The following is a 24,989-nucleotide window of genomic DNA, read 5'->3' as shown; positions in this document are numbered from 1 at the left end:
GAGCAAAAAATTAATGCAGTGAGTCATCACAGTCATTCCTGCGTGTGTTTATGATCAATAAGACCTATGGAGTTAAATATAAGTTTTATTTTGTTTATTCCCCCCTGTAGTTGTTATCAGGGAGATGCGACATTTACAATTTTGATATCTGAACCCTCACAAAGGAGGCTTTGAAAAATTTCTGACATACAAAATACGAAGTTTTAATGAGAGTTTTAGAGAGAAACCGATCATTCATAGTGCAGTGATGTAAGCTACTTTAGTAGAGTTGGGATTGCTGCAATCTGAAACGATTGCTAAATGGTATTGAATTACCTGTAGAAAGGAGGTTTCATTGCTTTAATTAAATTAGTCATAGCTAGAGAGATGTCTTTAAATAATAAAACATTTCCTCCCTTTCTTTTATAGATTCTTTTGCTTGTAGTTATATACCCCCATGAAGCTATATATTGGCAGTAATAACGAAGTAAGCAGAGATATATTCCCTTTGCCAGAGAGCTAAATCTTGACCCGAATGAGGTTAGTGGGAATTTTGCCACCAACATCAGGTCTTGAAATGAAAAATGCAACCTCTGGTTTCACGTTTTCTAGCATGGGCAGTTCTTGTGACAGTCAACTCAGAGTCTTACCAGTGCCATCTGTATCACATGCAGAGACATGAAGGTTTTTAGCAGAAGAGTGAAACAGAAGCTTCTTTTCTGAGTCAAGTTAGACTTTACTTCGTTTTGTAGCAAGGCTTATATATTTATATTCGACTCCATTTTAATCATCTTAGTAGCATGAGAAGATAAAATTATTTTTAGCAGATATAAAAAAAAAAGTCATCTCTATTGCTGGAATTTGATTATGGCCTTTTAGGCATTCGTTGCTTCTAATTTTTCTATTTCTAAATTTTTATCCCTTCACGTTGCAATTATTTCTGTCCCCTGCCCCTTATAAAGCACTTCCCAGAGAGAACTATAAATGTGCATCCTACTTTCATTCCTCTTGCTTCCAGTCTATGTTAATTTTCTGGTTATTGTATTTTTGAAGTTGATTACATTCGAGTATTTGAATGACTTCTAGCTTATTCCTTGCCTTAAATAACTGCAAAAGCGACTTAATTCTGTGGTCTTATTTCAGCTTTCTAGCTGTTGCCCAGGTGCTCTAGATGATTCGTGCTCATGGTTCATCCCAACCGCGTGTCCTCTCTCTAACACAGACCGTGCAAACACAGCAGTGACTTGAGGAAAGCTGTTCTGTTTTGTCTCCGTAGAAGTACTGCAGCACAGTCCAGCTGGATTCGGGAATAGACTACAGGAAACGAGTGCTTCCTGCTGCTGGCAAACTTTACTACCTGTAAGTTGATCTGTGATGAGGCATTTGCCTTCCTCCTCCTCCTTATTAGCCATTAATTTCCTAGTCAATAGGAAATGAAAAAATGTTTAATGTAATTAGCAGGGTGTGACTTTTCCTTTCTCTGCCTTCTGGTCCATTTTGTTCAGCAAACCGCCTTCCATTATGCCTTGATATTAACTTCATTAAACTACATTTTCAGTATCCACATGAGCATCATTTATAGTGTGTGACTGAATAAAAACTAATTAGATTTTTTGGGGAGGTGTGGTGTTTGGAGAACTGAAGTGACAGATGGTTAGAAAGTAATGAATATCCTCTTGTAAGGATTGCACAATTCTCTTATAATAGAAGAACATCCTTATTGTATTTAAGCAATTAAGTATTTATAGAAATCCAATGACAAGGATTCAGTTAATGTTGGGTGTTTCCAGTGCAGTGGATTAAAAAACTCTTATTTTGACAGATTAATTGTTTCTGTTTATCATGACAAATTTACTTTATCTCTTTAGCCTGTATTTGCAAATAAAACATATATTTAAAGAATACATTTACAGTTGTTCTTTCAGTTATATTTCTATATGATGAAAACATCTTTTTGATTTAAAATAACCTCAATGATAGTTTAAAGTGAGGTTTATAATCATAGTATATTTCAGTAGAATGTTTAGTATTGTTTTAAATATAATGCATGTTTCCATTAATAAAGGCACAGTATTTTTAATGAGGTGATGGATGTTTGAGGTGAAATATGCCCTGTTGACCTATTGATTGTAGCTGTTTGTGCGAAAAAGGAAGTGCTGCCTAGTAAAATTAAAACAGTGAATTATTTCTGAAAGGTGCATTTTATAAAATGGGAAACCAAATGCTGGTTTCTTCCTCATTTTCCTTGCTATGCATGTCCCRAAATGTAATTCCTTATTACAACTGTTAAGGTCTCCCATCTTCCCCTGTTATTTGCGCGTGCGTAGGCACCAGCTCAATTCTTTTTATTCCAGAAGGCAATGAGAACCTTCTCTATATACAAAAACGTATGTTAAAGTMTTCAGAGGTTTGTATCCACCACAAGGTGTGACCCTATAAGCTCAGTATGCCTTGCATCCCGAGAGCTAACTCTTGCTTCTTACTCTTCCCTGGTTCCTGCTGCTTTRATCAACTTTCCCCATGTTTTCTTAGAGCTCCTGTTTGCCCAACGTGGCCCTATGTCCTTAGCTCCTGGAGAGCAGGGAGAGCGGGAATAGGCCGCAGGAGCAGCGTCCCRTGGGCCTGGGGTTCCACTGCAGAAGATCTGCTGGGAGGATCCTGCTTGTTTCAGTCTGTCCCTTGGTCTGTTGTTGGGAGGATCCTAGTTGTTTCTAGAGCTCTTCATACAATGCACTAGGAGGGAGCAGTGAAAAAAAAGGGGAAAAATACTTCAGAAATAGGATACTTGTTTGATCTTCCGTTCCTTCAATYTATCTGTCTTTGGCAGAATTGCATTTGTTTTTTTCAGATTTGTTCTTTGGGATATTCAATCCTTCACCACCCAACTTAATGTTCTGGGTTTTTTCTTTGTTTGTTTGGTTTTTTGGCTGTTTTTTTTTTTCCCTCTTTTTTAATAATGCATTGCAAAATATTTTCCCACAGATTTTTAAAATTTGTTTCAATCTTTTCCCCAGAAGAAAATGTTCTTGGCCTGCATGTTTACATACTGCTGTTAATGAATATAGTATCTTTTTTTTTTGCTTTGCTTTCAGATGATGTTAAAACAGCTTTAACCAATCTCTAGTTTTATATTTTAAATGAAGAAAAGACTGCACAGATTAGGAATCAACAAGAGGATTTTTAAAAAAAAAAAAACAATGAATGTATCATAATAGCAAGATTCCYGATCAAAGCAAATCCCTTGATCTCAGTCTCAGGTGCCTGTTTTCTGAACAGATCTTCCTGACACCATATTTGAGCATTTCTTCCTGTAGCCTTTACATCAAACTTCTTCGTACAGTACATACACTGATATAGACATGCTCTTTCCCCTTTGAGGACTTGTTTCTGGTTTTGTCTATTCCTATTCAGTTGGCATTTTGTCACAGGAAAGCACTGCTGAAATATCAGTGGTAACAGAGAAAAATTTTAGGAAGTTATAATTTTAATTTACATAAACTTAAGTCATTATAATTTCCTATTCAGAAAAGGCCTTTTAAGCTTTTGAAATGTCATTTACTGAACACTTGTGGGGTTTTTTGCTTTTTTCCTTGCTTTTCCCCCTTTCCACATTATGTTACTCATACCAGCTTTGCTGTAGCTCATCTTGGGCTCAGAAGTAGCTTAAATACAGTTCTCTTGGTTGTGTTTTAAGGTGTCTAGGGCCTAATGAAGAGGAAAGTTGCTGTATAACATGTTGCTCATCTAGACCTCCTCTAAATAAGGTGTGAACTATGCTAAGCAATGCAACTTGAGTGCGTCCATGGTCTAAGTCAGTTGAATTTTGTATAATCTAGTTTGTGTTAAACTTTAGCAAAGTTTTATTTAAATATAGTATACTGTAGCTTTAACTTACTATACCTGGTTTTCAAACTCAGTTTGATATTTATTATTATATTATTATTTATCTTCTTTCTTAACGAACRATGTATACAATTGCTGGCCATAAAAACTCTATGGTGATGAAAAATATTCTTCAGTCAATGGTTTGTAATCCTTATGGATTCTTGTGGATATGAGTGTGAACTTTGCTTAGGCTCTGAGCACAGATGTTTTCTGTGGGGCTTTCCTGGCTGTGATTGATCTTTTCCTGATCACATCTGGGGAAATAAAAAGAAGAAAAAAAGAAAAAAAAATAATGCAGAGATTATTCCAGTATTTTAACTTAATAGTTTAATTTTGCAAATTGTGTTTGATTGATAGAGTTGGTTGACTTGATTTTTTTTTTCCAGAAAGCTACTCCAATATTTAATTTCACAAAGTCCTTGCTCGGAAATTTGAAAAGATACTTCTTTAGATGCTTGACTGCCTTGCCTTGCCTCTTTGCTCTTATTTTGCATGCAAGATAGAGCCAGAAGCCTTTTCTCTTTGTGTACACGTAGTGTTAATGGATCTGCTCTGCCTGTATTGCCTCATTACTGGAAACAGCTCAAAACACTGAAGTCTTTCAGTGTATGCAAATAAGGCAGAATCATCTACCTGAGAGTTAATATTCTCTACTTTTAAGTGTATTCTAAATCTAATGTTTGGATTTAGAGCATAACATCCTGTTCTCTCTCTTTTTTTCTCTCTCTCTTTTTTTTTTATGGGCAAAAAGCTAAGCAGGCTCAGGCAGCTGTTTGATGTTGGCTTCAAGTGTTATTAATTTCATATTCTATTATTCTTTTCACTGTAGCACAAGTGAAGCTGATGTGGAGGCTGTCATGGATAAGTTGTTTGATGAGCTGGCTCAGAAACAAAATGATTGTACGTAAGTTAATTTCTCTTGAAAGAGAATACATTTAGAACACAATGCCCAATCTCCACTGACCAATTAATAAGTTCCATTGCTGTATATGGGTTGATGCCACACTCAAGTGGCAGTCATTGTATCAGCATTTTGTCTAATTTATGTGTTGAATCATGTGCTATTATTCATCAAGCTATGCATTTCCTATCTGTAAGAGATGAATTTTATAGTAATTATCCAGAGAAGATTGAGTCTTTGTTCGTGTTCCCATAGTAACTAGACCAAGGATTCTGAAAGTGCAAGGCAGAGAGCTGAGGCTGAATAAAGCGTGTGGAACCATCGCAGACTTCACATTTGAAGAGCTGTGTGACAGAGTGAGTACCCAGGCAAATCTAGATCAGTTAACGCTCAGACTTCTCACAGGTAAATAAGGAAAACCATAAATCCCCCCTTGCTGTCACACTAAGTCATACCAAGTTGAAAGGGCTTTCTAAATTTGCAAAAAGAACCACCTCCCCCAAAAGAAGTCATTTGCTTTTAATGATACAGTAAATTCACTGTAATTATATCATGGATTACCTTGAAAAATCCAAATAGTTGTGTCCAGTGTGACATTGCTGATGGAGTATGAGTAGTCACAGTGTATCAAATTGTAAATGGTATTCAAATACTCATTTTAAAATTGGGATTGAAGTTGGTGCTCAAGCAAAGGAGTAGTGATCCTGACCTGTGGAGTAATGGGATGCTGCTGCCATTGCATGCCTTAGTCACGGATAGCTGCAGACATGCTGCTCAATCCCACGCCTTTCCAAAAATATCCCCAAATATTGCTAAATACCACCATTTTCACTGATATGTTTGTGTCATGATTGTAGCTGGGATATGATCCTTGAAATACTGTGTGTATTTGTGACCCCAAGTTGGTTTGGTTAAAGGCCTTCTAAAGCTGAGCTCTGCTGCAGCAGCTTCTCTCTTGACCCCTGAAGTTGCTGTTAAGCCATCACAACTCTAAAATGGGCTTATAGCATCTTTTATTCAGGATTTTAAACACTTCTTTAATTATAAGATCATGTTTTCACTTGCATGTAGCTACAGAGGTTCTAATTATTTGAGTAGGAAATTCACTGGCTGTGTTTCAGGTCATCAGTTTGGGTTTTGTTGATCTTTACTTTCAAACAAATCCAATTCACCTTTATGTGAAAGGAAATGTGTCATACATAGAACAACATACTGCTCACTAGAATTTTTGAGACTTTTTCTTAGGTGTGTTACAGTATCTCTGAAAGTATTAAGGTAGTGTGACAATGCTGTGAGCACATGCATGTTCCTTAGCCTAATATGTCCCTCTCAGAGTTACATGGGATGGTGAATTGCTGCTGATGAGACGTTCTCTGAAAGGTGCTGATCTGGGGGGAACTGTGGGGTCAGGAACATTTTGGTGTAAAGGACTTAAGCTGCTTGGCTTACCATGAAAACAAGCAAGAGTTCTTAGGAGGCAACACTGAGGAGGGAAAAAAAAGCGCATATAAACAGTCTTGTAATGTAGATCACTCAGAAATTTGGAAGTTATGCTATCTTATTCAGATACCTTCTTCAGATCARTTAAAATAGTCTTTAATAGGATAATCACATATGTAGAGTTGAAAAWTGACAAAGTAACAACCTCCTCAATCATTGTGAATATACTTTATTCTGTTTACTTATGACTGCCTTCATTTTTGCCTTCAAACAATTTCTTACATATAATTTCTTGGTTTGTCCTGATTTTTCTCTTTGGATCACTGGTTTATCTCCACAGATATAATCTTAAGGTATTGGTGAGATGATATGATTGTGCTCACTTYGTAGATAGAGAAGTTAACTAAGAACTTCAAAATTCTTTGATTTGAGTGGCTGGCTTGAGGTGCCTCTAACCTCATTTTTGTAAAGTTGTTTAGCATTGTATGTATACATATAATAAGAAATTACTATTGACTTGAACTGCTTTTAAGAGTTTAACCCTTCAGTGAATCAAGCCCCTTAAAATTAGGAATCTGGAAAGTTGCAAAATTGGATAACATTCTCTGAGAAATTTGGAGTTAACTGCTATTTCTTCTTTCATTTTGCTTCATTCTCCCCTCCCTATGTCCTTTAAACTCTTCATTAAAGGCAAAAGAAAAGTCCAGGATGGATTCAGTTGTCAAACCCCCAGCCTGTGTTTCTTCTGCCTAAAATCTTCCAGTGTTTTGTTGGAAAATTGTATAAAACACTTTTTTTTTTTTTGACAAAATGGTAAGTCGCTCCCAGTGATGCTACAGTAGAAAAAGGAAAATTAGGTAGGATCCCAAAGAGCGCACACATGACTTGCAGCCAAAACCAAGTGAAACCAAACCAAGAACTAAGCAAGACCCCAAATCAGAAGGCATTCACGTCTAGAAATATCAAGTCCTTTAAATTTACTGATGCAATCTGGATAATAAATCTTCCTGTTTGTGGATGGCTAAAAGCAGAAAGCTGCAGGGGATACAGCTGTAAGGTATTTGTTAGTGATTATAGTTTGGATGGTAGAAAATTGGCGGGCATCTCAAGTGCCTCTATCTTAAAAAGGAAAAATAAACCCAACAGTGGAAGGAGGACAGGCAGAATGTGRGGCTCGAGGAATGTGTAATGAGAAGGAAGATAGAATATATTGGAGGGCAGTTGAAGTCCTGTGGGAAAACAGATTGTGTGGATGGAGGCTGATGGGRAATGTGAGTCCTAGCTGGAACCTGTAGCCGCCAGGAGGGTGCTCTGGGTAGATGTGTGCAGTTGAAATTGGTTTGTTAAGAGCATCTGAAACACAAATGAATGTGGATGAAATACAGAAAAAAAAAACCCATAAACTCCATAAAATGTAATTAGCCTAAAATGACACCCTATATTTAGCATAAAAAGTCCTGCATGTAGTACAAGATCATTTTTGTTTGGAGTTGCTTTATGGTAGCAGGTAGTGATTTGTTCATCTATAAATTTGTGGTTATTCAGGCACCCTCTTCATAATTTTCTTATGATCAATATGACCAAAAAGTAGTTCCAAATAGTGACATTGCCCAGTTGAGGGTTTAGAGTGATTTTCAAACTCACAAGGAAAGTATGACCAAAACTAACTGGAATGGAAAGTGTAAACAAAAAAATATGAATCAGAAGGACTTTATGAGGAAGAAGATGTTAAAAGGATACCCGGCGTCACTGTCAAGAGAGAATGAAACAGTACAGAATGAATGGCAACTAATTAAGAAATGCAGAAAAATTAGAGAAGCTAAAGGTAAGGGAAAAGTGCCACGCATGCCCACATATAAGGTTTCTAAAGTAAACTGGGATTTTTGATACAGTTTTAATTATCTGAATATTATCTGGCTTATTCCTAGATGGAGGTGGCTAAGCTTTAAATAGCTTTGTGGAAAAGTGAAAAGGGTTTTCTTAAAATATTGTGTTCAAAATGAAGCAGAATGAAATACTTGTTTTGCTAAAGGTAGTAAAATAATTTTCAGTATGTTAATTACTGTAGAGCRTATTAAAAAAATACCCTGCAAATAGATTTCAAGTCACCAGAAACCTGGAAAAGAAGTTTGAGATCTCTGATCATTCTTTGTTTTTCAGAAATATTGGAATACAAGAGAAAGTCCAGAGTGCTAGAGAGTGTTAGTAATATATCAATATTAAAAAAGAAACAAGCAAACCAAAGCTGCACAAGCAGGATGACCTGGATAACTACAGACTGTCAATCACTAGTTTCAGACAATAGACCATTTTTAAAAATGGAAACAAAGAGAATTCCTGTTTGCCTAATTTTGTCAAAAAGGTGGACTTTTATACTTTCCATTGTTATTAAAATATTGGCMTTATGCAATGTCAACACTGGACTAAATGGACTGAGAAGTTAGCTAAATAACATACAAAAAGAAACGCTAGCAAAGGATTCTTGTTGAGGATAGCATTTCTAATGAACTTCCACAGATCTTCCTAATACCTTTTTTTTTWAAATTTCTTTCCAACAGTTTCAAATATAACATAAATACTAGTTCAAATTAGTTGCAAATCCAAAGGCARCCATGTGTATGACAGGAGGGAGGAGGAAATGAAAACAAGGATGCCAAGTGCAATAGGCAATGTCCTGATGGAGCTAGTGGTTTTGTTGTCAGAATTTTAGAAAAGGCATTAAAAAATCTGAAGAGACAAGGGAAAGCCATGAAAGCTGCAAAAATTATTGGAGCTAGAGAATTTGGAGAATCAAATTAAAGACTTCAGAGCTCAATTTGTTGAGTTTATCAAAAAGAAGATGGAAAGGTGATTTCTAACGAAGTGCTGCCTTCACAAGAAAAAAAAATAGAGGCATTAATTAATTAATTTCTAGGTGTATCAGRACATCATGAAGACCAGATGCTACAGAAATAGAGATAAAAAAAATGTATACATATATATARTTATGTTTGAAACAGTAAAGTAAATGGCAAAGCCCCCTTGTATTATGTTTCAGTTCAAAACTGAGTATCATTCTAGCTTTRTTTTTGTCCAAACTTAGTTTTGTACAGGTTTTTTAGACTTAGCTGTCTGTACAATTCAGGAAACTGGAGGATTTCCTCGTTGCTCCCATTCTTACCCCAGATCTGCAGGTGAGAGACTCGAGGTCCCTGGCGTGGCCAGTGTCTCTGCAGCAGCTCCGGGCAACAGGCCCAGTCCCTCCGACGGGACAATGTGGCCTGTAGCCACCTGCCTTCAACCTGGTCACCCTTGTGGCAGGTGGATCTTTAACTGCTGCAAATCTAGGTAGTGAGTGCCCACCACAGTTTGCTGACACTTAAAACTTCCCTGGATTCAAGCAGAGCTTCACAAAAAGGTGAGACGTATCCCTGATACCAGTGCAACCTTTTTTTTTTTCCCCTGTTTTGACATTCTTGGTCCACAGCATGGGCCTACAAGTCCTCTTTGAGCCATGAGTAAAACCAAGTTTAACTTGAGCACCAAGGTCCATATCAGCCTCACAGTAACTGACTGAAACTTCTGCTAATAGACACGTGCTGACACACACGGATGTACGTTCCTATTCATATGATCAGTTTGAAGCATCCATTTGGAATGGAAACCTGTAGTGTAGAGAATATAGGAAGCTTWTAAGATGAAATCTGGTTTCATAATGGAAGGTAGATACTAATTCTGTCTGAATTTTCTTTGCCCATTTCCTATCTGGTAAACACACTACGAAAGACTGGATGAAGATACTCTTGTGTTGTCACCATCTTCTGACAGAAAACATGATACAATTGGGTATCATACAATACATAATAATGCAGTTAATATTAGTTAAATTTCTTTCTTCTAAAATTCATAATTCTGAAAACATTGTATGGTTTAGTGATTTAGGATAATTAAGATAAGTGAGTGTAATGAAGGGAGTCTGTTGTTTTTGGAAGTCATTTCTGATTACCCTGAATTGTTGTGATGATATTTTGGAAGGTATTACCTAGAGTTTCCTGAGGCTGCCATATACGAATGCTCATGAGGTTCTTGGTAATCAGCATGGCATGAATGAAAAATGTTGTAATTAAGACTTGGTGAATTTATTATGTTGGCTTCCCATAACCYTTCATGGTTCCAGAAGGAAGAATTTAATTTGAGTTTTTGCCAGAGTGCATATATGGAGGGATGGATGCTCTTGTTACGCTGTAGGARCAGCTTGTCACAGTAATGCGAGAAGAGTCTTCTGGAATTTTTAAATTTTATATTGCAATTCTCCATGTTTACATTTCTTAATGTAGCTAAATTGTTGCAAAACATAATTGGCTAATTTTTAGGAAGTGTCATGTGCCATTGCTATTTAAATCTCAAGGTCCTAAAATCGAGCTCATGCAAGTGCAAGTCACCCTACCACATGAACATCCGGGTTTGCTCCTCAGCGTTTACCCATTAAGTTCACAYTCATGATGCCCTTCCCTTTTTTTTCCAATGTTTTTTGGCCGACCTGTTTAAAACCTGCTAATTGTGGCAGTTTTGACTTGGACCTTGATCCCATGTGTCTAATCCCTCCCCTGGGAGCTAAGTGAGTAAGCGCAGCCTGGCACACCGTGTTACTGSCTTTCAAGACAGCCTCTCACTTCTGCGTAGCAAATGCTGCCCTCTGCTGATAACAGGGACTACTTCGCTTAATATAGTCAAAAAACACTTAATAATTTAGTCAAAAACCCACAAACTTTTAGTATTGTCTTCAGTGGAATTCTTCAGTTTTAGAGGCCATGGCTTGTAGTCCAGGAAATCCTTTATATGTTTATGGACAAGATTTTTAAAATTGGTTGTGGTTTTGAGATATAAACTGCCAGGGTTTCATTCTTYGCATTTGTTTGCCTGAATGTAGAAGTTTTAAAGCTTTGATGTCCCTGGGCTTTGAAATCTAATAGCAAATGTCAATACTTAAGTAGACCTATAAACAGGATGATAATTTCCATATAATCTAGGTTCTTTCATAGACTTAGAAATCACAAGATAMTCATTTAAATTGTAGTCTAGTAGCTCATTTAAGGGGAACTTCACATGAACTTCTGTGTTTGAGTTTCTCGGAGCCTGATCACACCTGTCAGAACTTTTATTACTATTYTTTTATTATACCTGATCATGCCTGTTAGAAATATTTTGAGGATTTAGGTACCGTATAAAATGATGGAAATCATCCTTTTTTTGCCTTTTGTCGTCCCGMCAGGCTGTCGATGGAAATTTGGCCAGCTGATAGGCCCCTTGTTGTTAGCYTAGCAGAGCCAGTGTTAGTCCTTGAGCAGGTAAGTTCTCCCAGGGCAGGAGAGGTTRTGCTTGGTGATGAATAGAGCAGCTCTAGTGAGACCAGTGTACTCCATGTTTCTGTTCCATTGGGATAAAAGTCGGTCAGCAGATATCAAGGAATCCTTCAGCCTTCATCTGCATGCGGGTGAGACTCGAGCAGAGGAGGTAGAGAARGGGATTGCTGGGAGAGTCTAGGTGAGAGCCCACAGGAAAAAGCCAAGCTGGGCGAGAACCTCAGTCATACCGTYCTGCTCTAAATGCAGCAAAGAAAAGGTGCTGCTTCAGTTTTAGATAGTACTGATATATAGAAATATAAAATTGTTCAGGAGTGCAAAAGAGCTGGCAGTTGTAACCAGCTTAATTGTCAGAAGAACAAAATTCTGAAAAAAACATCTCTGCTGCAAGACCAAGCAATATCTGATTTTACCAGGGCTCTAAGGCGAGGGGTGTGGAGATAGCAGGGGCTGTGCCTGACCCACATCCCTTCTACCCCAGTGTTTATAGGTATCAGATTCCTGCTCTGCTCTTAAACCAGGTAAGTGTCAATAAAGCTGGAAAATAGCTGACACAGAGGACCTGCAGAAGGGCACAACTATTGTCTAACGTGTTTGACTTTTCAGCCTGTGTCAYCTCCTTCCCCTGTGGCTTTCGCTTGTGTGATCACCACTGGAGATGTCACCAGCKTCTTTATTTCTGGCATCTTGCCTCTGAGAGTAGCTGAAACAAACTTTTAAGAATATTTTAAAAGAAGGAACAATAGATCGATTAGCAAATATTTTAACAAACAAGTTTTGTAGCCATCATGTCAGGTGGCACTCAGACAAGCTAAAATAAAGCAATTTAAAGTTGCAGACCAACTCATGCAGACTCTTAGTTCACACACACCAAAACGATTATATTTTAGTTTTTCCTCGCTACGCACTCTAATACGATTTTTAAAATATATGATGACATGACATCTCCTCCTCCACAGGACATCTTCAGTAAAAGTTGGTAAGAAAGAGCTTCTTCCTTAAATCCTCAGCTTATTAATTATGCTTTAAATGAAATCCTCATCTTTGCCTGTGAGATCACAAGGCTTTCCAGTAGATAGGCACTGCCATCGGTGTGTTTGAATGTCTTCACTAAGACAGCTTTATGTTCTTACTTAACGTGCAATCACATCACAAATCATGCCTCAGATTTCCCTTTCTCTTGAGTCGTGCCTTTGAAGCATGACCCCAACTCTGCATTTCAATCCTCAGCCATTCTAGCCATAGAGAGCGGCTCCTCTGCAGGCAACGGAGAGCTTTACAACATTTGGCATCGCTTAATATCCCTGTTGCAAATGTTATACAGTCTTGGAACTGTGTTTATTTTTACAGAGTATTTTTTAGAGTATTTTAATGTCTGTGCTAAATTGTGGTTACTGTCAGTTACTAATTTTCAGTGTTTTATTTAGAACTGGACCTACAATACCTTCTAACACCAACAAACATAAATTTTCTCTTAAGATGAAATGCCTTTTTCTAACATATGTGAAGTGCTTTGTATTCTTCAGACAATCTCTAAAAGATGAGCTGCTTTGTCACTGATGAGTCAAAGCAGGATGCTTTATACTTTAATTAAATGTAATGTAAACTAGAAACAGAAGACAGCTAACTCTTAATACAGTCCACAGAGAGCTCTAAATAATAAACATCCTACTTGAACTGAGATGTTGATGGCTGAAAATGCATTAAGTAGACAGAGAAACAAAAACAAATGAAGGTGAGAACTCAGTCAGGCAAGCTGAAGTGGCCTGAACACTTTGTCGGGAGGGTTAGTGCTAATGCATTTTGCATTAGTGTGATGCCTGTAAAATACTGGCTCCTGACATCAGAGTTAATGACCACAGTTTTATCTTATCTACACATGTTTAAATACGGGAATAATAATATATAAGAAAGATTTTTTTTACCTATTAATGTTGATTGCAGAAGATTTGCACAGCTTATGAAAGAGCTGGCATAAAGCAGTAAGTCACAGTTGTAGTACAAGGGTGTTATGGTCAAGTTCAGWTGTGATGAAAAATTGATGGAAAGAAATAAGAGCAGACAATGCCAAATCCACACACCAAACAATATAAGCTATTTTTAGAATGATGTTTATAGAACCAGATTAAGTGAGTGAAAAATTTGGTGAGAGGATTTAATATATCAATATTAGAGAGGATTTAATATATCATCAATATTAGGAGGATTTGTAGCCTCGTTTGTAGCTTCAGAGGTAATACCTTCAAATATGCTACAGACTAACACAGAGTATCTTCCATAAAGTCCATAAAGTAACTTTCAACCCCAGAGTGTTACGCAGAGGGTAACAGTAAATCTCTACAGATCATTTGCTGCGAGTCTTGTCATCTTGGTGAGCTGTATTTTTTGGAGATCAGGAGACAGCCACTCCTGAGTGTCTTGATGCAAGGTGAGGGGGGAAAGGGCCTGGGGATGCTGCTGCAAAGGTGAGGATGTCTTGCCAGCACCTCACTGTGGAGGAGTTGGCTGCCTGGTGAAACAGTGGGACTTTGCTCCTAAATGGAGATTCTGCATACAGGTTATAGCCCAGAAGCTCTAAATCTCTAAAGCTGGAGTGGTTGGCCCCGAAGCCATTTGACTGAATAGCGGCAGGCCAGGTGCCCCTGCGTCACACGCCTGTGATCGGGGGACTTTGGCTATTCGGGGCAAGTATAGCAATTGAGAACAGCATTGGGCCCATATCATGGTCGGAGGAATATCATCAGGATTTAAACTGTTCTCAAAGTCTGCATTTTTTTTGGGGAGGGGGAAGTGAAATTACTTATCAGAGTCATTTTCTCTCTCTCATCTGAGAGTCACAAGTCACTGCTCAGAGTAAGATTAAAAACCTTTGTCTTGGACCAGGCTGCCCAGGGAGGCTGTGGAGTCTTCTTCTCTGGAGATCTTCCCAACCCGCCTGGATGCCGCACTGTGCCCCGTGCTCTGGGTGTCCCTGCTGGAGTAGGGGGTTGGACTGGATGGTCTCTAGGGGTCCCTGCCAACCTCAACCGTTCTATGGTTCTGCCTTGATCTCCATGGTCAGGTCTTTCTTTACTCTCCAAAGAGTTAGAGAGTTTACTCTCTACCTAAAGAGTTAGAGTTTACTCTTTAGTRAAGAGTTAAAGAGTTTAGTTAAAGAGTTTACACTCTAAAGAGTAAAGCTGTTAGGAGAAGGTTTGAGTACTCCTGTATGTGGAGGGCTACAAGAGCGGCCACCCGAGCCAGATAAAACAGACTGAGTTTCAGCTGCATTTCTGCTGCTGAGACTTGGCTCACCTTGGCTTCTGCATAGACCGTTCCTACAGGTTCTTCATTCTCATCTCTTAAAACCCAAAGCCTGATCTCATCRCTGACAATCAAGAAGAATCCCCTGTAACTGCTTGAAGGAGGATTCTAGTTAGGCAGAGACATTCAGCCCTTGGCAAGATCCTTTGGTTATTTCCATTGCATAAAATGTCTTTAGTTTCCTGGATTTCAGGATCTTAGCAGTATTGCAGTGCTTTATAGCCCTGTTGGGGCAGTGCATTTCTTGAGTCAAGAAGAGAGTTGAGGCACTGCTGATCCCACTCTGAAGTGTCTCCAACCACGGTACTTSAAGCATCCAAGATCCTGTACAGCAAGTGCTGGAACAGGTAAAACTAATGGGACTGATTCCAGGACTTGCAAAGAGGTCTGTGAAGCTTTATTTCTTCCAAGTACAGTAACTTACTAGTGCGAGATAAAATGTTGCCTGTAGTACTAAGAGGGTAGATCATACACAAAAAAAACCTTCTGTGTAATGAAAAGTCCTTTTAAACAAATGTATTTGAATGTATACTTGCATGAGCTCCTGCTGTCTGTGCATATCTTCCCTTGATGGTTTAGACATATAAATAGGCACTAAATGTACTTCTAAGCTTTTTATTTCACCATTACAGGTGAAGCCACATTTAGTTTGTCTTTCTGTCTGTTTTCTATTACTTTCAGTTCTTGGAACATATGGTTTTRTTAAACAAGAATTATTTTTAGTTGAACCAAACATAGTTCTATGTCGGGCTGTAGTAGTTAACCTGTGCAGTGGTTTTTGTTTGAAGCTTTTGCTCGTAGGCAGCATCCATACTAGGAGCTAATAGCTGCTCGAGGTATTTATGCTTTGGGTTGACATTGTGGCTTAAGTCTGTTTACAGATACAGTTCATAGAGGTAATTCTGYTCAAGCTTCATCACTCTGGATGTCAGGATGCAGAGGAATCAGATTTTAGCAATTGAGTATTGTTCAGGTAAAGCCAACAAATAGGAATGAGCTCCCATGTTTTACCTGTACCTCAAGGGCAAAGTGGAGTATCCCAGAAGCATTAGGTGGAACAAAAAGGAGAATATAGTTAGGACTTTTCACACTCTATTGTTGTAGTGTTTCAGGATGCAGAGTTTACATATCAGTCTGCTAGGGATTGCCATTTGTAACCTTTTGTTTGCTTGTTTTAGCCTCTTGGGGCCAGTGACTACTTGGAAATATCCAAGCACTTCGACACGGTCTTTGTGCGCCACATACCACTGCTTACCATGGCGAAAAGGACCCAAGCACGCCGCTTCATTACGCTTATTGACACCTTCTATGAGCATAAGGTGAGAACTAAGCAGTCATAGATGTCTTGGAATAATACTGGGAGTGCTAAAACCTGACTGTTAGAAAGCCTGACTTCCAAGTAATAGCTTATTAATAATTTGGAAAACATAAGCAGAATGGACTAGCACTGTACAGAAGGCTGCGTTGCAAGAGTAGTTTCTGTAAGTACTTAAGCCTAAGTAATATAGACGTGAGATTATTTGCCTTTCTTGAGTTGAAATGGTTTTTCTGAGAGTAATTTAATTGAGTTTGTATGGACAGTTGGACAGGAAGTGCCCTCCTGAAGAGGCTGCGGAGGAGTTAACAGCATCCTTAGGTGTACTGCGAATTTCGGGAGGAGCCGTCCCCGTAGGCTTTGCCTTACGTTGCAGAGCTGCTGATGGAATACTAATGATAAATGCAGCACTTCACAGGGATTTACAGAGGTTTCAATCACAGAAGCAAAATCAGCACTGTTAAAACAAAGAAAAAAGAAGGCAAATTCATATTTAAGGGTTTTTTTTTAAGTAATGAAAGATACTAAACTCCATTCCATTTGCAATTATATATGCACACACTTAAATATTCATGCAATCAGGAAATATCAATAGAGGTTTTTCAAGGATGTCCTGGCAAGATGGTCAGAAAGGCCCCGATTCAGCCCAGTATTGAGGTATGTGCTCTAACTACTCGCAGCAGTCGTCTTGTTCTGGTCAGCCAGACTCTTTGTGCTGTCTGCATTAGAAATGGAGAGTTTCTAGAGGGTACACCAATCCTCTAGTAGGATGGGATAAGTAAAAGGATAGAGGATATACTAATATATTAATGATAGGGTGTCAGAAATACTTATTTTTGTGATCTGCATACTATCATTAAGGATCGTCAGCAAGCAGTTGCATTCTGTAGTAGAAAAAAAAACCCACACAAATATGAAACTCCCATAACCWGTAATTGTGTGGAAAAACTATCCGAAGAGCTTATTTGTAGAGACCTTATTTTGTTTGCAGTGGAAACGTTTTGCCTGGATGCTTTCAACAAGTGACTGTGGTCCCCCAGTGAGAGGGCACTGCAGGTCACTGACCTACCCAGAGGGATCCTGATAATAGGGAAAAGAAGTTGTTGAGTAATATCTTATAGCTGTTATTTTAGAAGGTAAATTTGATCATGAACTCTTTGTAGCTATTCTGATACAGCTGTTATTCTGCATGCTCTTAGAAGTGTGGTTACGCTGTTCCCTGAGTAAGTTACTTGAGTTGATATTAAGAAAAAGATTCTGTAAGATTGAAATTCCAAGTGACTAAATCAAGTAAATCTGGAACAGMGCTGTTAAGTAAGAGAGAGGAAAAATATCTGGGGGAAAAAAAGCCCCAAGAAAAYAGAAACCAAGGTGGTAAATAGAAGTTTGCTTTTCCTAAAAGATGCATTTTATCCTTTATGTATAAAAGGCAAGTGGTGATATCGTTGCTTGTTTTTCCTCTCTCAGGTGCGGATCATTTGTTCGGCAGTGACTCCTCTCCAGAGCCTGTTCCTGGTAGAGAGTGACAGCGGGGAGCTAGAGGACAACAGGGTGTTGATGGATGATCTGGACTTGAGCCAGGTAYATCGTATTAACATCGGCTCCCTTTTGTAGCAAAATTGGTTTGGGTCTCATAATTACAGCAGCAATTGAGGAAAAGAAATCGAGTCAACGTTTAACTAGTGATTTGCTGCTTTTTCTGTAGTGTATTTGTCACTCATAATTGTATGTTAGGTTATTCACTCATGGTCCAAGAAAGTATCACAATACAGAGAACCATTTTGCTTTAAATTTTAGGGGCATTTTGATTGCTAATGGTTATATCTGTTCAGCCACCTATGAAAATAGTGATTTAAATGTAGCTCTTATACTTGAAATACAGAAATAAAAATAATTGAGCTCTTTTTAGAGCATACAGGGCTATCAGTTTCTCAGGGAGAATGCTATTTTGCATGCCCCTTATTCTGTTTTTCATTTCCTTTATAATGTAGTTGCTTTTAATGATTTTTAAATGGTCKTGACAAAAGCCCATACAATTAGAGTCAGCTGAAAAGTGGAAATAGCTGGTTACAGTGTCAACATGTCACCAAATGTCTTGCTTTGCCATGTTTCTTCAGAGGATTAACTAGCTGAAATAGGAGGTGACCTGTATTTTCCATTGGTGTCCTGTTACCTTGTTCAACCTGTAGCATTCAGTGTTGCAGTTTGTGCAGGAGGGACTTTGGTGCAGCTCTGTTCCTCACAGTTTCGTGGAACTGTTTGTGTAGGATTCTGCCAAGGGACTCTCCATGTTCACAGGAGAAGAGGAGATCTTTGCCTTCCAGCGAACCATCTCCCGGCTCACGGAAATGCAGACTGAGCAGTACTGGAAAGATGGGGACAGAAGCATAAAATAGGTATAATTGGAAAATGAGTGAACACTGAAGAAGTGTGTCAGGAAATAAAACTACAGAATTGGAATGCTTTTTAGCACAACTGAAATGATTTATTGCACTTTATCTTCTGGACCATGTTAGTTTTTATCACGTGATTTTTACGCTTCAGATGTAAGGTGGGTTTTGGGTTTTTTTGGGGGGGTACCACTAATTTGTGGCCACATGAAATTTTGCTTTGATTTCCTTTTCTGTAAAACATAAATTCGCACCATAAATTTAACTGGATACTTGAAACCTCAGAGGATCCAACTTAACACGGGTGACAAAAGAACACTATGATAGCGTCACAAAAAGCCTTTAAATGGGATTTGGGGAGGGCGGAGGGGGTGGGAAGCAGGAGGTGCCCCCTGCTTCTGCCTGCTCTGCTCCTGCTTTTCCRTTCTGATCCCTTCTCTTTACCCTGGAAATGCCTCCTACTGGCTCCACCAGTTCCCAAATACTTCTCAAAGCCTATACTTACAGCTGTGTAAACTGCTAACTATGTTATTCCCATGAGGGTGACTACAACAAGGAATGTTAATATATATTTATGAAAACTCCRGAGTAGATCGCATTTACATAGGAATTCAGGCAGATCTGCTGTATCTTTCAGAGATTTTGTTTATTCATTAGGTTAACTTAATGAGGTTTCTCAACAGAGGGGCTATTGAGAAACGATTTTAATGCATGCAGATGCATGTGGGTATGTGTATTTAAAAGCTATGGATGTTTATAATTTCATTTTGGATGTGTGTATGTTATCCATGGCAGCCTCCGCTTGTGAGGCCGGGCAGATGCTGAGGATCCCCGAAGCCCCGGCCTGGCCCTGATGCTCCTTGTGGTGCCCTGACAGGCTGCCTCCTACGTCGAGGTGCTGTAGAGCCCAAAATGGGAAGGCTGAGAGGCCTCCTGGTGAGTTTGGCCCAGTCTTTAAGGGCCCTGAAGCTGCTGGATTGGTGCCGTGCGCCTCCGCACCCCGTCCAGGCRCCGCTGAGGTTCTTAACTTGCCAGGTGCTGCTCTCTCGGATCTTCCATGTGTTCCCGTGTCGCTCCTGGTCTTCCGTCAAGCTCTATTGCTGCGCTACTTCCAAGCCTTTTTTAGAAGTAATCCTGTTGATGTGGGATGATACTGTCACAGTAAGGAAACTGTCACAGTAAGGAAACCCTCGGATGACGGGCACCCCGTGAAGTGTCTCAGGTTGGTTCGTGAAGGCCACGTCCCGGCTGAGCACTGAACTCGAACACCCGCTTGATCGATGTTCCCGATGCCCCAAAGATGAAATTACAGCTTTGGGGCATGTAGGCACTTGAAAGCTGTATTTTCATTCCAGATTTTGTGCAGTACATCTGATTTTATWGATAGCCAAGTTCTGCCTTTCCAAACTAGTGCATCTCAGCATTTCCCTTCTCAGAAGTAGAGGGAACAATCCCAGTATTTGGGCCATGATGAGGGGGCCTCCAAAAGGCTTTTTGGGGCACTGAAGATGCACTTTTTGCTGTTGTCATTTTTAATCTAAAAAGGGAAACCACTGATGCCTTATTCTGAGTAAGAATTCTAAGTAATCTGTGATCAGAATGAAGCTAGATGGGTGTCTCCTATTTTAATTCAATTTGAGCATGGAACAAATGGCCAGTTTTGAAGCAGATGCCTCCAGACCTCAACAAGGAGAACAACAGTCTCTCCATTGAGGTGCATCCAAGAGGATCGAGATCCAGGAATTCTCGTTTTGGAATTGCCTGGATCTGAATTAGCCCCGTGCCTCAGTTTCCCTGTCAAGAAGATGGCAATGATGTTAACTTCTTATTCCCTAACACTGGAGCACTGCCAGGCTTAGCTCATTCATATTCTGAGATGCTCCCCGAGGCTCTGGGATGAAAATACTTCAGTAAAGTATGTAAATAGCAGAAAAATAATTCAGCTACTCAGAGTGGTTTAGTTTTCTTGTTTGGGTTACAGAATAAATGCCATCAACAAAACACCACATGCCTCTTTGTAATGATGTTTTTCTTTGCATAATGCATCTATTTTAACGAAAAAAAAAAAAAGAGGGTTGTGATAATTAAAAAAAAAAAAAAAGACAAACCAATTCATGTAGTTTTTCATCTACCTATAATGTCAGGTTTCCTTTATGATCCATTACCACTTCAGTTCTTGTACTTGTGAGCTACAGTAGCTTCATAATTCTGTCAGGATTTTCATTTTATTGTATACTGAGAATTTTTWAAAAATATATAATTTGGAGTCTAATATATAACAAAGCGAGCAGTGGTAAATCCTGCTGTTGAAAAAGTATTCTGTAAAGGGAAAGCCTAATAAATCCAGGTTTTGTAAACATTTTATGTGTGATTCATGGTCTTTATCTATATGGAYTGCGGAATAAGCAGGACTTGCCCCTGAAGCGCGCGGTGGGGTTTGGGCCCCGTTTTGGGCCCTGCTTTGCTCCGGGTAGCGGCAGCACCTCAGGGTGCTGCCCCACGCCAGCTGCCTGGCCAGGGCTCCCGAGCCAAGTGCTGCAGCGGCAGCAATGTCCCGTGTTGAGGATTGCTCCCGGGAAGCTGCTTTATGGTTCCGCAGGATTCAGAGAGGTTCGGAAGCGTGAGGCTGCACCCTGCCTACCAGTGAGGTGAGCTCTGGATCCTCTCCTCCAGGTTACTGTCCTTGCATGGGGCTTTTCCCTCCTCTGGAGCATCCCRAAGCAGCGGCGGCGCCTCCAGGGCCTGACGGCACGTTTTGTTGCGAGGAGCTGGATCCAGCCTGGATCTGCCAGGCTCTTCCAGGCCTGGGCCGGAGACCACAGCAGGGTTCGCCGAGCGCTTGGCCGTGGCGCCCYGCTCTGCATCCTGCCCCTTTCTGTTCCCGCCTCAGCCGCCCCGGGACGTCCACAGCCCTGTTTGAGCTGCGCTTAAGCTGCTCAGCGGCGTCCTGTGAGATGCCAAAACCCTTAAACCTTCCCCCCTCCCCCTCCACCCCAYAGGCATTTCCCTGTGAACTTGGGGCCCTCGTGTGCCTGCAAAAGTGGGAGCAAAGTCCCACTTTGGGGGGGACTCCGCGCGGCTTCGGGCGCCCGGACGGAGCAGGTGGGCGACGCAGGCCGCCCGCGCCCTCCCCAGCCTGCCGCATTCCCCGCATATTTGTAAAACAACTTTTGTTTTAAATTGAATTGGATTCTGAGAGTGCCATTAAAACACAGAAATGCCTCTCACTGACCTATTACTCTGCATTCATGTTGGTAAAATTTTGGATGAGTTTCTATAGTCCTCCCGCCAGTTCTTTGTCAGGGTGAAGGGTTTAGTTGGCTCCGTTAATCCACTCTATAGCTGAAATTGTTCATTTAAATCGTTATAAAAATCCACTCTTTCCCAATGAGAATCCTATAGTCCCAGATTCAAGTACTGCTGCCAGTGCAAAGATTTCAAATTCTTTGAGTGCAATCAAACACTGTCAGTCCAAAGCCAAATTACAAGCACTTGTCCACAATTCCCCTTACTCAGCTCTACGCTAATTTTTCCAGCAGGCAACAATAGCCCCAAAAGTATAGGAAAATTGCTAGAAGAACTTAAGAAATGCTTGATCAATTCCTTCAAAAGCTGTAGTACAAATCTGCCACATCCTGCTATTGCAAAAACCAAAAACTCCAGTTCTGTGACTGAATATAATTTTAGATTATAGAAATCACAGCCACTGAAAGACGAAGCATGGAGCAAAAGATCAAGCGCTTGTTTAAGCTCAGGTTACCTGACCCAGGAAAAGCAAGCTGCCGTGAAGCAAAAGCTTTCTTTGTAGCCTCTGTTCTTTTGCAATTAGTTGGGCCAAAAATACTTGCATAACTGGTTTATTCTACTTTCAACAATGGGTAATTTTCAGGTCGAGAAAATGACACGCTTGTTGGTTGAGTTCTTTTCTTGCAGAGTTGTTAAGACCGTTGTTTGTGTCGGGTCTCCCTCAGGTTCATCCTTACCATGTGTAAGGTGCTCACCAGGCTTTCCCTGGCATTGAGGTCCAAGCACTCCGGAAACAAGGGACAAAGTTGGTTGGAGGGAAAGAAAATCGGGTTTGTTGAAAGCCCAGGCAGAAGCCCAGTCTGCAGTTAGGGTGATCTCATAAAAAAGCAAAATTTCGGAAGGCAGCGGAGGCAGAAACAATCAYGGTCCAGCACAATTACAATCTGAATGGGTGACCGTTTTGAGTGCTTGGATAGGACGGCAGCGATTGCTATAGAAATCCCRGCGAGGGAGACGGAGGCTTTCCAGCAGCATTGGAAATGGCCAATTGYGAAGGGCAGCCTGGGTGCAAAGCCCATTGAGCGAGGCAGCTGCCAGCCGAGCCCGCCTGCCAAGGCAATTGCAGGAACAGTGGACGGAAAGGAGCATCCATAGGGCCCATGGGCCGGGCCGGGCGCGTGCGCCCATGGGCCCCACTCCGCAGGGAGCYACCACCTGCTCCCGCGGCCCCGCAGCCTCTTTCCCTGCTCCCTGAACAAGGCAGGAGCATTCCCGGCTGTGTTACGCCTGCAGAGATGCTTTCGTGCGTGTGTCCTTGCGTTCCCGTGTAGACACGCGTAGTCCAGGAGCTGKTCATGGATTCTGCCCTCCTGGCGGGACTATAGTTGCTCCCATAGGTCTAAGGTAAGGCTTGGTTAAAGGGCTCCGGTCTGTCAATACTTGAACATTTTAGGAGATCAGTTATTGATATAATGGAGAAGGTACCTGGGTGCAGCGCGGCAGCCCATGCTGGGGGACACCGCTGTCTGCTGAGGTTGACCCTAAGAATTAACAGCCTTTCCCAGTGCCCCAGAGGGCTGCAAGGCTGGAGGTTAAGCAGCTTCTGTCCTTAAGTGTCCGTTTCCCCAGTGGGGCTGCTGTCCTTTCCTGAGGCTACAGGGACTTCCTAACTGATTGTTCTTGTTTCACAGGGATCCCTTCCAGGGATTCCTCACCCACTGCAAAGTTTTACCCTTGTTTTTGCCACATGCCAGACATGCCAGCTCTCACCAGCCTGATCAGGAATGGGGACCTGGATGGGGATGGGGCTGCTTGTGCCCAGGCAGCCGCCGCTCCAGCAGCCCCCATCCCCTGATGCCTTCCCGGCTCCTCCTCCTGGGAAAACCCAGCCCTGGAGGTGCAGCTGCTTCCCGMGTCCCTGCACGGCAGTATCTGGCTGTGCCCCTCCGTGAGGCTCCAGGAGTTACTTACCTTAAAAGCTTTCCAAAATGACAAAGTGACCGTGAAGCAAAGGCGTGAGCTGGTGCTTGCGAGGGGAGGATGACCAGCCAACACTCCAGCCGCTGGAGTGGCCTGAGAACACRTTCCCCAGGTCCCTCGGAGCTGGAGCCTATTACAGCTCTAAGGCGACCTGTTAATGTCCTGCTCGTGCCTATGTCCCCAGCGAGAGGTGCCTCAGCCCTGGGGTCTGAATCCTTCCGTGCTCCTCGACACCTGGCTTCAGCAAAGGGCAGATACCTCTGCAGGAAGAGCTGGGCTTTAGCCCCTGCTGCTTCTTAAACAGGACCATGCCCGAGTTCATGTGTCCTGCGAAAAGCAGGATGAGCAAAGCCCCAAACTTTGCAGGGGGCRAAGTTTCCCCTTTCTTGGCTTAAAACCTCAAGAGCGATCCCCTCTTCTCTCCGCCTGGGCCTTCCCAGCCCTTCCCTGCCCATGGGCATGCAAATACCTACAGGTGCTATTGCTCTGGGAAGGCTCTTTCTGCTTCTCCAGGGCTGAGATGCACAAAATTCACTGAAGGAAAAGCCCAGAGGAACAGCCAGGATTTCACTCTCCCGTTCCTCTAACTTTGCTCTGTTTATTATCAGTGACAACAGGTAAGGAACCACAAGTTCAATGCTGTATGTTAAACACACTCAGGTAACGCTGTCCATAATCTAGACGAAATGTGGACTAAAACTGGATAAGCAGTAAACTGGATAAGCTAAAACTGGATAAACAGTAAACTCGCACGCAAGTCTGCAATCCGCAAACAGGGCTCCTGCTTTGCAGGAATACTTGGGCTGCGTATGAGGGCTCTGGAGGCCAAACTCATGGAATGCCATCATCTAGCTCCACCGTGTGTTCGGATCTCTCCTCTCACCATAGTGGGGAGAACGTTTTCCCCTCATTTCTTCCTGTGCCAACTTGCAGACCATGGCAAAGCTCTTTTAACCTTACCTGTTTTGATAACACCCCACAGGCAATCTCACCTYAATCACACCTTTTATTTGCGTTCTTCCTTAGCACTTGCAATCCAAATGCATTCCCYGTTCTCCTCTCCTCTCTAGCATGCATATTCTGGTCTCTCGTGCAGTAAGAAAGTAGCAAGCTGGAGCTACTAAATTCCAGTTTTGCACAGATTTCTTGGGATACTCATACTCAGAATAAAGGAAGGAGGCATCTGGACAGTTCATGATCCTGGCAAA

At 41.1% G+C, this 24,989-nt stretch overlaps 1 protein-coding gene across 1 annotated transcript in view; it reads left to right on the top strand.

Moving 5' to 3' along the window:
- The window catches only part of AFG1L (AFG1 like ATPase), a 60,407-nt gene extending 41,184 nt beyond the window's left edge, over positions 1-19,223 (top strand). Inside the window, 6 exon segments of the mRNA XM_026036621.1 lie at positions 1,256-1,338; positions 4,694-4,764; positions 5,021-5,121; positions 16,029-16,169; positions 17,633-17,746; positions 18,433-19,223. Coding sequence (XP_025892406.1) covers positions 1,256-1,338; positions 4,694-4,764; positions 5,021-5,121; positions 16,029-16,169; positions 17,633-17,746; positions 18,433-18,561 — 639 coding nt within the window. The 3' untranslated portion in view covers positions 18,562-19,223.
- Positions 19,224-24,989: the final 5,766 nt, after the last annotated feature.

Source organism: Nothoprocta perdicaria, unplaced genomic scaffold (assembly GCF_003342845.1).
Source record: "Nothoprocta perdicaria isolate Ctin4 unplaced genomic scaffold, notPer1 scaffold_182, whole genome shotgun sequence".
In the NCBI taxonomy this organism is placed as follows: Eukaryota; Metazoa; Chordata; class Aves; order Tinamiformes; family Tinamidae; genus Nothoprocta; species Nothoprocta perdicaria.
This window is presented reverse-complemented; position numbering and strand designations above follow the sequence as displayed.